Source organism: Mesoplodon densirostris, chromosome 5 (assembly GCF_025265405.1).
Source record: "Mesoplodon densirostris isolate mMesDen1 chromosome 5, mMesDen1 primary haplotype, whole genome shotgun sequence".
NCBI classification, from domain to species: Eukaryota; Metazoa; Chordata; class Mammalia; order Artiodactyla; family Ziphiidae; genus Mesoplodon; species Mesoplodon densirostris.
In genome coordinates, this window is record NC_082665.1 from 88,724,501 (window position 1) to 88,737,909 (window position 13,409).

At 32.2% G+C, this 13,409-nt stretch overlaps 1 protein-coding gene across 1 annotated transcript in view; it reads right to left on the bottom strand.

The window, feature by feature from the left end:
- The window catches only part of SI (sucrase-isomaltase), a 105,903-nt gene that overhangs the window by 24,800 nt on the left and 67,694 nt on the right, over positions 1–13,409 (bottom strand). The window contains exons 27-35 of the mRNA XM_060100016.1: positions 12,274–12,442; positions 10,297–10,393; positions 10,092–10,204; positions 9,880–10,005; positions 8,255–8,383; positions 7,032–7,142; positions 5,283–5,342; positions 1,950–2,066; positions 363–450 (exon numbers count right to left, since the gene is read on the bottom strand). Coding sequence (XP_059955999.1) covers positions 363–450; positions 1,950–2,066; positions 5,283–5,342; positions 7,032–7,142; positions 8,255–8,383; positions 9,880–10,005; positions 10,092–10,204; positions 10,297–10,393; positions 12,274–12,442 — 1,010 coding nt within the window. The remainder of the gene's footprint in view (positions 1–362; positions 451–1,949; positions 2,067–5,282; positions 5,343–7,031; positions 7,143–8,254; positions 8,384–9,879; positions 10,006–10,091; positions 10,205–10,296; positions 10,394–12,273; positions 12,443–13,409) is intronic.

Here is a 13,409-nt window from a genome sequence, read left to right on the forward strand (position 1 = left end):
ATTTTTTCACTTTTTTCCTAATAAAGAGAAACTTTAAAAAATCTTTATAAAAGACTTTAATTTTTTATCTTAAAGAATATTGAGAATTCTCAAATCTGGGAAGATTCTTAAGACAATCAAAGTAACAACTTCAAATTTAGAAATGTATTCATATAGATAAAACATGTTTCTTGAGTTTTCTTCTTGAAATAATGTTAGATGATTTAGATGATATTGGTAATGGGTTGAGGTGTGGTCCAGTGTGTAGATGGGTAGTGAGCACTGGAAATGTGAATCCTGTTCTCTATGTCATAAGGTATACAAACCTGATTAATAAATAATAATAGCATGAAAACAGCCAAGGCACAGCAGCAATATTGTACCTGGGAAATAAGGTGGATAATTTAGCTCTGTATTTCTGCATTGATTAGTAGTTGTTCCATTTACAAAGCTTGCTGGTTCATTCATATCCTTAAAAAGAGAAAGAAAAGTAAACAAATTTAGGGCATATCTTCTTAAAAGAACTAATTCAGACACCCAGTAAGTTAAAGTAGGATATTTGAATAATAGTACTTTACTATTCTAAAAAGCAAAAGTATAAGGCATCTCAACAATACTAAATAATTTAGTTTAGCTCAGTCTTTCTTAACGTTTTATCATTCACATCTCCTTTTGAAAACCATAAAATGTCCTATTTTTCTCTGTAGATAAAATCTATATAAAAGTGAATTGTTTTCTATGTTTTTAGACATTAAATTATAATAGTGTATATTCCCCCATGTCTTTCCCTCCATTTCTGCCCTGGAGTGTTGTATCAACTTTTTTAAAACAATGGTTTGTGTTTTTTTTTTTTTTTTTTTTTTTTTTTTGCTGTACGCGAGCCTCTCACTGCTGTGGCCTCTCCCGTTGCGGAGCACAGGCTCCGGACACACAGGCTCCGCGGCCATGGCTCGCGGGCCCAGCCGCTCCGCAGCATGTGGGATCTTCCGGGATCGGGGCACGAACCCGTGTCCCCTGCATCGGCAGGCGGACTCTCAACCACTGCGCCACCAGGGAAGCCCAGGTTTGTGGTTTTTAAAACCACAAGGTAATAGTTTACAAATACAGAAAATTTCAAAGAGTATCTCTATTGAGTACACATTTCAGAATTTTAGTAACCATATATAAACGGACCATCATATAAATATATAAATTAGTTGCCATTTAAAGGTGATTCCTCCATCATAAAAAGGTTATCTTTTCTGGATCAAGATATAATTATTGGGGATATATTTAATGGAATCCCTTATAGTACATAACTTTATATAATTAAAAAAAACTATCTTTATACAACCTTACATCCTCAAGGCTTATACATAACAGCACCCTTATAAGTTTTTTAATTAAAAAAGTAAGTAAATTAATGCATACATATCAAAAAATCAGCAGAGTAGAAATGTCACCTCCAAAAATCCAGATAAGTATTATGTAAATATCTCCTGTATTAAATATTTACTTGTGATAAAGTAAATTCTTTTTATGCTATCTCAAAATTATATTAAAAATCTTATTGCCAGCATTTTAAAGTTAAAATTAAGATATTATTTAGGAGATGATTTTGCTACATCTGCAAGAGTTTATGACTTCTTACACCAAAGACTGACAGTCGAGTGTGAGACATATCTATATCGAATGAAAATAAAATAAATAGTTATAAGCATTTATATATCATTATATAAAGAGACTATTTTGGTTTCTTGGTCAAGTTGAAAATATTCAACTTAATATTCAGGAAAAAGCAACTAAATACTTAAACTGAATTGTTAAAACTGCATTTTACCAGTCTTTTGCATAAGAAGGTTCTACAGAAAAAATGAGTGAGCTAATTTCATAAAGAATACTTTGTTAACATTATTAAAATCTAGTAAGAATTTTGCATAATCAATACACAATAAATAATTTAAACTATAAATTTCTTGAAGTTTACTTACAATCCACAAGCCATCAAACTTCATCTGGTTATTGTAGAAATCTATAATTTCCCTTGTCCACCACTCTGCTGTGGAGTTCCTGAAGAAATCTGGAAAAGCTACATGAGCTCTGGAACCCTGTAAAAACAAAATTTAGACCCACATATAGAAAATCGTAAGAGAGACCAGTCAGTCAGACATTTATCTGTCAGATTCACAAGTGATAGTGAAGGCAGCCTGATCTCAACTTTAATGAATGTGTATAATTTTCCTACAGGCACTCAAGCCTATGTGTGTTATTAAATCTAAACTGAGTTTCTTATAGACAGCATATACAAAATTTACAAACTGTTAACTAGACTAAGAAAAAAAGAGAAGATGAGAATTACAGCTAATGTCACAGAAATAGAAAGGATCGTAAGAGGCCATGATAAATAATTATACAACAGACTAGATAACCTAGAAGAAATGGACACATTTCTAGTTTCAGACAACTTAACAATATCTGATGAGTAGAGATGCAAACATCCTCAACCAAAATATTAGCAATCACATTCAAGAGCACATTAAAAGGCTCATACACCATGAATAAGTGGGATTTTTCCCTGTGAGGCAAGGATTATTTAACATACAAAAATCAATCATTGTGATTCAATACATCAACAGAATGAATGATAAAATTCACATGGTCAGGGCTTCCCTGGTGGCACAGTGGTTGAGAGTCCACCTGCCGATGCAGGGGACATGGGTTCGTGCCCCGGTCTGGGAAGATCCCACATGCCATGGAGCGGCTGGGCCCGTGAGCCATGGCTGCTGAGCCTGCACATCCAGAGCCTGTGCTCCTCAATGGGAGAGGCCACAACAGTGAGAGGCCTGTGTACCACAAAAAAAAAAAAATCACAGGGTCATACCAATAAGCAATGCAGAAAATCTATTTGATAAAATTCAACACTCTTTCATGATAAAAACTCTCAACAAACTAAGAATAGAAAGAAATTACCTCAACATGATAAAGGCTCTATAATAAATGCCCACAGCTAATATACTCATTTAGAAAAAAAACTTTCAGAGTTTTTGTTCATATCAGAAACAAGGCAAGTATGCTCACTCTTGCCACTTCTATTTAACATAGTCCTGGCAATCCTAGCCCAAATAACTAGAAATAAACAAGGGGGGAAAAAAGCACCCTAATCAGAAAGGAAGAAGTGAAAGTGTCCCTGTTTGTAGACGATGTAATCTTATATGTAGAAATCTCTAAAGAACACACACACACACACACACACACACACACACACAACTATTAGAACTAATAAATACATTCAGGAAAGTTGCAGGATACAAAATCAACATGCAAAAATCAGTAACATCTCTATAGACTGAAATGAACTGTTTGAAAGGAAAATAATCTTATTTACAGTAGCAACAAACAACAATAAAATACTTAGGAATAAACTTGACTAAGGAGATGAAAGATTTGTACACTGAAAACTACAAAACATTACTGAAAGATATTGAAGAAGAAACAGAAAAATGGAAAGATAATCTATGTTCATGAACTGAAATAATTAATATTGTTAAAATGTCCATAGTATTGAAAGCAATCCATAGATTCAATGCAACCCCTGTCAAAATCCCAATGGCATCTTTTACAGAAATATAAAAAGCAATCCTACAATGTATTTGGAACCATGAAAGTCCCTGAATAGGCAAAATAATCTTGAATAAGTAGAGCAAAGCTGAAGGCATCACATTTCCTGATTTCAAAATATATTCCAAAGCTACAGTAATTAAAAGTATCGTCTTGGCATAAAAATAAACACATAGGCCAATGGCACAGAATAAAGAGCCCAGAAATCAATCCACGCATGTATAGTCAACTGAATTTTGACAAGGGTGCCAAGAGTATACAATGAGGAAAGTATAGTCTATTTAACGAATGGTGCTGGGAAAAGTGGATATTCACATGTGGAAGAATGAAATCAAATCCTTATCTTACACAGTAGACAAAAATCAAACCACAATGGACTAAAGACCTAAATGTAACACCTAAAACTGCAAAACTTCTAGGAAAAAACATAAGGGAAAAGCTTCATGACAATGGTCTCGGCAAAGATTTCATGGATTTGACACCAAAAGCACAGGCAAAAAAACAAAAATAGATCAGTGAGACTAAATCAAACTAAAAAGTTTTTGCACAAAATAAGAAACAATCAATGAAGTGAAAATGTAACCTACAACCCAATAGAGAAAACACTATAACACACTTAGAAAATGGGCAAAGATTTGAATAGACATTTCTCTAAAGAACACATACAAATGGCCAACAGATAGAAGAAAAGATGTTCAACATCACTAGTCATCAGGGAAATGCAAATCAAAACTACAGTGAGATGTAACCTCACACCTGTTGGGATGTCTATTATCCATAAAAGAGGGAAAACAAGTGCTGGTGAAGATGTGGAGAAACTGGATGCCTGTACACTGTTCGTGGGAATGAAAAATGGTGCAGCCACTGAGAAAAACAGTATTAAAATTCTTCCAAAAATTAAAAATAGAACTACCATATGATCCAGCACTCCCATTTGGGGACATTTATCAAAAAGACCTAAAATCAGGATCTCAAAGAGGTATCTGAACTCCTATATTTATTGCTACATTATTTACAAGAGTGAAGATATTGAAATAAATTAAATGTCCATTGATGGATGAATTGATAAAGAAAATGTGGTATATACAATGGAGTTCTATTCAGTCTTCAAACAGAAGGAGATTCTCCAATACGGGGCAACATGAATAAACCTTAAGGACACTATGCTGAGTAAAATCAGCCATTTATAGAAAGACAAATAATTCCACTTATATGAGGTATCTAAAATAGTCAAACTCATAGAATCTGAGAGTTGACTGGTAGTTGCCAGGGGCTGGGGTTCCAGGGGTAATTGGGAGTTGCTATTCAATAGTCATAAAGTGTCAATTACATGAGATGAATAAGTTCTAATGATCTGCTGTACAACACTGTCCCTAGGGTGAAGGATGCTATATCTTAAACTTAAAATTTTAAGAGTAAGTGTCATATTAAGCATTCTTACTACAAAAAAAATTAAATTAAAAAAAAAGAATTGTTCCTTGGATTAAATACAATAAAATGTAAAATTGCTTCATAGAGTGACTGAAACATGTTGGTATTTAAAAAAATAAATAAATCTGATTTAATATGGTCTGATATAGAGAATTAGAAAATAAGCCATCACTTTTTTTAAGGAAAGTATTCAAATTGAATTATTGGTCAAAGTCGTCATTAAATCCCAGTGCTGAATTTCTTTCAGTTAAATAGTTAATCAATATGAAACTTACATTAACATCTTCATCTATTAGACTTTCATCTTTTGTTACATTTGGCAAATCTGGCCAAACCTACAAAGAGAGAAGAGATGGGAAACCAGTTCAAAATAAATTCAGTGTGGTATGACTGTTGTAAACAAAGTGTAATAGAGTTTTAGAAGCATATTACAGACTCAAGATCCCCAGATCAGTAATTCCTTCAATTATTTTTTTTTCAGTTTGTGTTCTGGTATATGTATCATTTGCAAACTATTCCCATTTTCCATATTAATCTCCTCTTTAGTAGGGCAAATAAGGAAAAGAATACCATCCTTTGTGGTCAGTAGCGATTTTGCAAACAATTCATGTAACCAAAAGGTCTGGTCAAGAATTAATATGAAAAGCATATTCTAAATTTAATTTAATGTGGTATATTAAAACTCTTTCTACAATTACCCCAGGATTAAAATCTAAAAACAAAAAGTATATATTTATATTAAAGGTATTGAAGATCTGAGTTGGAGGATGCCATGCTGAGGCAAATATCTTCTTGGTTTTTGCAGTTAGTACTAAATCCTCCCTTTCCCACACACCTACTCGAGCCCCTGCCCCCCTGCCTACCAATGTTTTCTTCTACCGCAACCACAAACACAGAACAGAGCCCAAATTCAATCAGGCCAAAAGCTCTGGGATTTAAATCTATGTTGTAAAAATTAGAAAGTCCCATATAAAAATGTAAATAATCCACAGAGTGGTAATTACATACAAGGAATTAGTTGCTGATAGATAATAGTGTTTGAAAGGTAGAAATCTGAGAAAATGTATGGAATGAGAAAATATAAAATGAGGAGAAAGTAAGAAGAAAAAGAATCCCTTTCTATAGCCAGTAGTGTATACCTGTAATGTTTCTTAAAACATTGTGATTTTTCACTGTTTATCACATAATTTTTTTCTATTTTACTTTTACCGTTTTAATTTGAAATATTTTGAGACTTATAGAAATGTCACCAACATTATATCTAGTGTTTTTCTATACACTTCACTGTGCTTCCCCTAATATTAACATATTTATAACCACTGTACAATTATCAAAACCAAGAAATTAACATTAGTAGAATATTATTAACTAATCTACAGTCTATGTTCGAATTTCACCACTTTTATCACTAGCATTCTATTTTTGGTCCAAGATCCAAAAAGACTCCCATATTTCATTAATTACATCTCCCATTATGGGATTTTTTTTTCATTCTAGTTATGACTAGTGGATTTTTTCTTTACTCTTTATATATAAGCAAAATCAGGATGCTTTCTATAATGTGTTAATATACACAGGTTGAGATATTATTGCTTAAATTAAATACAATGAATTATATTCCCTGTTCAAGTCAGGAATACTATAAGTATAGCTTTTACAAACATTGTTTCTTTTATCAATGAGATGTTTTTAAGAGAAGTACAAACATTTAAATGACCCATGTAGTATAGAATAGTGAATAACCATATTATTAATGTAAGTTTTATAATAAAACACAAGAGGTACCAAGAAATACAATAAAAGACAATTTAAAGATGAAACAAATAGTATTTGAACATAGGACATATAAATTCTTTCTTTGTTTCTAATAATTTGGATTGAACTCAAAGAGTATTATTTTATTTATTACCTATTAAGTCATTACATCTCTCCCTCTGAACATGTTTTTAACTGTGGCTTAATTAAATAGAAACTTTCAAATAGCATTTTTATACTTATTTTCTTTCAAGATATCAATTCAGTACCTTTGCCCAACAAATATCATTGGTGTTAGGCCATTTGACAAAGACATCTTTCTCTTTTCCTCTTTCAAAGGCAGGGTAAGGCTTCGTTTCATTCCCTGAAATTGCTGGATTCTAAAATTAAAATGAAATACAATCCAGGTAACTATGGTATAAAAGTATATCCACTTGAGTAGCTCTTATAAAATGTTACAATTTTCCATTATTAGATTATCATTGTATTGTAGTCTCACATGGACTGACAAAGGGACTGATGGCATAAACTTTTTTGTTCTAGTTAGATTGTCTTCTAAATTCCCTAGAAGGAAAATTTAAGAACTTTTGAAAATGTATTAGCTATGATTTCAAGCTAGATTACAGGTGTTTTTTGCTTTGTTTTTATATCTCCATGGGATTTCTGGCTACCTACCTTGCTTTCTGTAAGATATTGATGAAATATTCTTCCCACTGAATCACTAACTTTTTAAAATAAATCTATTTATTTATTTATTTTTAGCTGCGTTGGATCTTCGTTGTTGCGCACAGGCTTTCCCTACTTGTGGCAAGCAGGGGTTACTCTTTGTTGCGGTGCACGGGCTTCTCAGTGTGATGACTTCTCTTGTTGCAGAGCAAGGGCTCTAGGCACGCGGGCTTCAGTAGTTGTGGTGCATACGCTCAGTGTAGTTGTGGCTTGCGGGATCTAGAGCACAGGCTCAGTAGTTGTGGCACACAGGCATAGTTGCTCCATGGCATGCGGGGTCTTCCCGGGCCAGAGCTCAAACCCATGTTCCCTGCATTGGCAGGCAGATTCTTAACAACTGTGCCACCAGGGAAGCCCCTGAATCACTAACTTGAAGTAAAATTTTTAAACATGACAAGCATAAGAAGCAGTCCCAGAGAATAAGTTGAGAATTGTATAGGAATAGAAAATCCATCATCACTTTGTGATAGTGTCTGTGAATTGAGACCAGTCTGTAGCTTGGGTGACTACTAGAAAACAAACTGCCTTTGATTCCCAGCTTTATTTAGTCTTAAATCTCTAAGGATACACCTAAGAATGAAGGTAGCCTGTGGCAGCCATGTAAATGAAATGAAGTATTAAAGGAAGAAAGATTTAGATTTGGGAGTACAATCCAAAATTATATACTTCATATTCTGAAACACCTTTTCTTTCCTCATTCAGGAGAAAAATCTTGAAAAAACTAAGATAATAAGGCTCAGATAGAATATAAAATATAAACACTGACCAGGACAATAATGTATCTCATCCCCTCACTTCTTATTTTGTCAACAAACTGAGGAAGGTCATGGAATTCTTCATCAATCGTAAAGTCTAGTTGCCTTTCCATGTAATCAATGTCTGTGTGTTGAACATCCTGAAAGATATAAAAATTTTAGTGAGGTAAGATTCAATAGAGGGAGTTTGTCACATTCTATTATATTTATGAAAGTAACAGCAATATGAAAGTTTAAATTCCTAAGAGAATTAATCAAGTAGTGCAATGTTCAAGAAATAAAAGTAGCATGTATAGATGCAAAATACTCTAAGAGCAAGTTCGTGTAAGTGCTCTGTTTTGTTAACAGTTCATTAAATAGTCATTTTGATTTAGAAGTACAAATTCTTTCAAATCAGTATCTTTTGTTATATAATTTCCAAAGGAAATAGGAAGACACAGGAATAAAGGACTTATGAGGTTATGAAATTATATTAAATGGCAATTTGGAATTTTGTACAATATATAGAAATAGGTATTGCTGTATTTCTGGTAACACAAAGCAAATATGGGATAATTTCAAATAATTCTAATATTGCCAAAGGGGAATAAAGAATTATTAGTAAATCCATCAATAATTATAAAATTATTCTTTTATTATCCACCAAAGTCATTTTTGAAATAAAAGCCCAAGCTTAAATAAGAAAAATATTGTTTACAAGTAGGTATTTACAAATATATTTAAAGTAATAAATGCTTCATGAAATCTTTAATTTAGGCCTAAATAACATTTTAAAACATTATTTTCTGTTAATAGACAATTTCTTCTTCTAGGTGTTATAAAAATATGGCTAGCATAGTAGACCTAATAATGAAAAAATCTCCTTTTTAAAACATTTTTTTCACTTGCGTATTGCTACATCATCAACCTAAACAATTAGTTTCCCTATAATAATGTATTCAGGAACCATATATTGGATTCTACTATAGGTAGTGATGTCTTATAAATGAGGTCCTTCTTACTCTTCTTAGAATGAGTTCTTATATACAAAGCATTCTAGATTTCAATGTTTAAATGTTACTAGGAGGATCCCTGAGATTACTTAATCTTCCTAAAAAATAAAAATCACAGGAAGTGATTATTTCTGGATACTTAAGAATATTTACTTTCCCAAACACTGAGGGAAGAAGATATTCTGCAAGCCCACTAATTCTGTATTCTAATATGACAACTATTGTCTATTCCATGGCAAAAATAATTGCTTCACCTCGAATTCTTTTTGTGTAATTTGTCACATTAGTTGATGAAATAGGTTTCTATGGACTCTTACTCATTTAATGAGAAGAGAAGAAATGTGTTTGACTACCTACGAGACCCAAAGCTTCTGAGAGAAAAGCAAGTGCACAGTAACTTGTTTAGTACAACTCACAGCCATGGAACAGGTGAGAAAGGAGGAAAAGGAATGGTATTATCCCTTTATTTTATCCATCTGATAAAGACTACTAATAAAATCTCATATCCAATTCATTTGGTGCTACTAACAAGCACTGATTTTTGCCAAATACTTAAAATAATTTTAAAGTATATGTGTTTAATTACTTCATTCTGCTTTTATAGGTGACATATTTAACACCGTTTTAAAAATTGATATACGTACATAGGGGATCTGAGCAGCCACCATGCCATTGTATACTTCTTCAACTTGTGACGTATTTCTGTACCCATAAAGACATAACTGGAATCCCAAAGCCCAATAAGGTGGCATGACTGGTTGGCCAATTACCTTTGAAAAAAAAATTATTTGTGAACAAAGAGAATTACTTTATATCATTAAAAACCTTTATTATTTTTTTTAATGTGCAATCATACTTTATGGTATTGCTTTGTTGCGACTTCTGGAGATGGGCCCAAAAACATATAAAAGTCCAAGATTCCTCCAATTATGCGATAAGTTAGAGCAGGAGTTGGTTGAAATGTAACATCTGGAAGTCCAAAATATGATTACATTTTAATCTATGTTATTATTTTATTAAAGTCACATAAAATATGATAAACTAAAAAAAAATTGTTTTACCCATTGCATTGCTGTTAAGTAAGAGAACTCCATGAGCATGGCTCTCATCTTCCAGAGACATGTAATAGGGATGAAATCCATAGGAATTAAGTTTATACTAAAATTAAAAAAAAACATAATATATATTTAAATAATAATAAAATGTGAATTTTGTAAATGTAATATTTAAATTCACTCTACAATTGAACCTAGGAATTTAAATGTTCCTTCATTGCACATATAAACTATGATTGAATTAAACACATTTTTTAGAAAATCATTTATTTATTATTTGAAGCATTACTGCATTAGAGAATGTGAATGAATATACAAATGTGTAACACTCACAAATACTGCCACACTAACTTATGTAAAAAAACATTGGTTTTAGGGCTTCCCTCGTGGCGCAGTGGTTGAGAGTCCGCCTGCCGATACAGGGGACATGGGTTCATGCCCCGGTCCGGGAAGATCCCACATGCCGCAGAGCGGCTGGGCCTGTGAGTCATGGCCGCTGAGCCTGCGCGTATGGCGCCTATGCTCCTCAACGGGAGAGGCCACAACAGTGAGAGGCCCGTGTATCGCAAAAACAAAAACAAACAAACAAACAAACAAAAACATTGGTTTTAGAATAGTTGGGTTTCTTTTCACAGGATATGTGTCTTAATTTATTTATAAATTTGTACTTCTTTTTTAATAATAGAATGCTCTATAAATGATTAAACTGATCAAAGTACTCAAACTCTTTAAGTACTTAATGTGATAATATTTAAGTTTATATAATATTTTGATAATATTTTAAACATTAATATGCTATTTATATACAAAGCATTTAATTTCATTTTCAGCTAGATCTTTTCATTTTACAGAATAGAAAATCTATACTCAGGGTCATGAAATATCTTGTCAAGGTTACAAAGCTTACAAGTTGATGATCCCTAATCAAATTGATATCATTGACACACACTGAATCCCAGTAACTGATTAGCATGTGAAAGAAAATTTATATATTAAGAATCAAGGTTATATTAACCTAATAATGCCAATACTAATGTTGAAGGTTTTTTTTCTGTTTTTTTTTTTTTTTTGGCCCCGCCGCAGGGCATGTGGGATCTTACTTCCCAGACCAGGGATTGAACCCATGCCCTGCAGTAGGAGCATGGAGTCTTAACCACTGGGCTGCCAGGGAAGCCCCTGAAGGATTTTAAAGAGGTAAATTTTGGTAGAACATATTCTTTCAAGTGGAATAAATGAAAAACAGCTTTCATAAGTCTGAACTATTGTGATACAAATAAAAGTTCTATGAGCACCTAACAATAAAAAGTGGTTATGACATTTTACACATTTATAATCTCATACTGAATATATCCTTTAAGTTAACATCACATGTGAAAAATGGAAATGAGCTAGTATTTTTATTAAAATGTATTTTCCATTATATGTTTAGAATAATTATAGTTTATATCAATTGTTCAATGTATTAAATATTCATGAAATGTACACCATTAATAAGACAAAACATTGGGAAAAGTGATACGAACATATAAAAACATTTTCTAAAACTGTAACTTGCAATATAACCTCATAAAAATGCACAACTGCACCTTAGGGTAACAAAGGAAAAAGCATTCAAATCTTTATCTAAGGAGTAGAAAAAAATTTCAAGGAGAAGCCAGTTATTTTCTAAAAGCTGAAAGTAAACATGTATTTGACAAGGAATTCTGAATCTGAATGTTCTTTCTATGCAGTTGAGAGGGTAAGGAATTGGGTCACAACCTCACTTCTCACTGTAGTCAATGATGTTATCCATTCGATCCTCTACTTTCACCTGTAATTTATGGTGACTTTTCATTTGTTTTTCAGAAAATCACTCTAGCAGCTCTTGGGATCTCTAGACCCCTTTCATTGCTTCAATATTGAAGTATAGGCCTACAAAGAAGTGGCTGGGGTCTGAATCATGGTCTTAGTTGCCACTTGGGGTAGTCAAATATTGGTACCTACACCAGGTGGTTGGTCTCTTGTGAACATTCCCCAAGTACTCCAGTTCAGATCTCGCTTAAATGCTGTGTGTTCCATTTCCCCAAAACCATATATATATTCTGATGGTAGGCGTGTAGATATTTGAATGAACTGGTTGTTAAAAGCAAATCCAGGAAGGCGAGAATCCCAACTGAAAACAAAAGAAAACAATTTTATTCCTGTATACATATACAAATAGTATCACAAATAATAAAGGTAATTCTTTCTTAGGTGTTATAAAAATCAATTGTATTTTTCTCTATAGGCCTTATCATACCCAGATACAAATAGAAATAGATAATTTTTCCAATACATATTTTGGCTAAGTTAAGGAATATCTAAAATATATTTCATATATTCATATATTCATAATCTTATTATGGCTACATGTTTGTCTTTAGACATATATTGCTTTTAAAAATAAAATTAATATAAAGTTATCAGTAATATATGACCTAGAAGTAATATATGTCCTAGGAATTGAAAGTGCTTTATTGTCCTGTTCCCTTGAGATAATCAGTATATTTTTACCACTTATAGCACAAAAAGAAATCAATATCAAAATAAACTATAAGGTATAATGGATATTTTAATTCTAAACTCTATTACTATTCCCAATCATTTTCTTCTTCTTTTGTTTTGTATTTATAAAAACATGAGTTTATGAAGAAATCCAGAAGAAATGTGCTACAGAGAATGTCATTTGTAAGAAGAAGATAAAAGAAGAAGAAAAGAAAGTTGGCAGGGAAAGGAAACATAAGTATTAAAAAGAATTTGAGACATATTCAAATTTTTATATTAATGATTTTGAAAAAGTATTTACTAAAGAGTAATGCTTCCTGAATAGCAATAAATAATGCCTCTGCATCAGGAATTTTCTACAAAATCATTTTGCTTCTTCTCCTTTGGAACAAAACTATTATCATAACAACAAAATTTTAAAACAATATAAACAATTTTCTTCATTATTTGTATCCATACTGACAATAACTGAATACATCGTGACAGCATGTTGTAAAGGATAGCAGGGAAAGCTTAAATTACATAGAAGTATCTTTTAATACACTGTAGTTTGTAGAGCTTTTTACCAAATAAAGGTAATATTTTAAAATTTATGT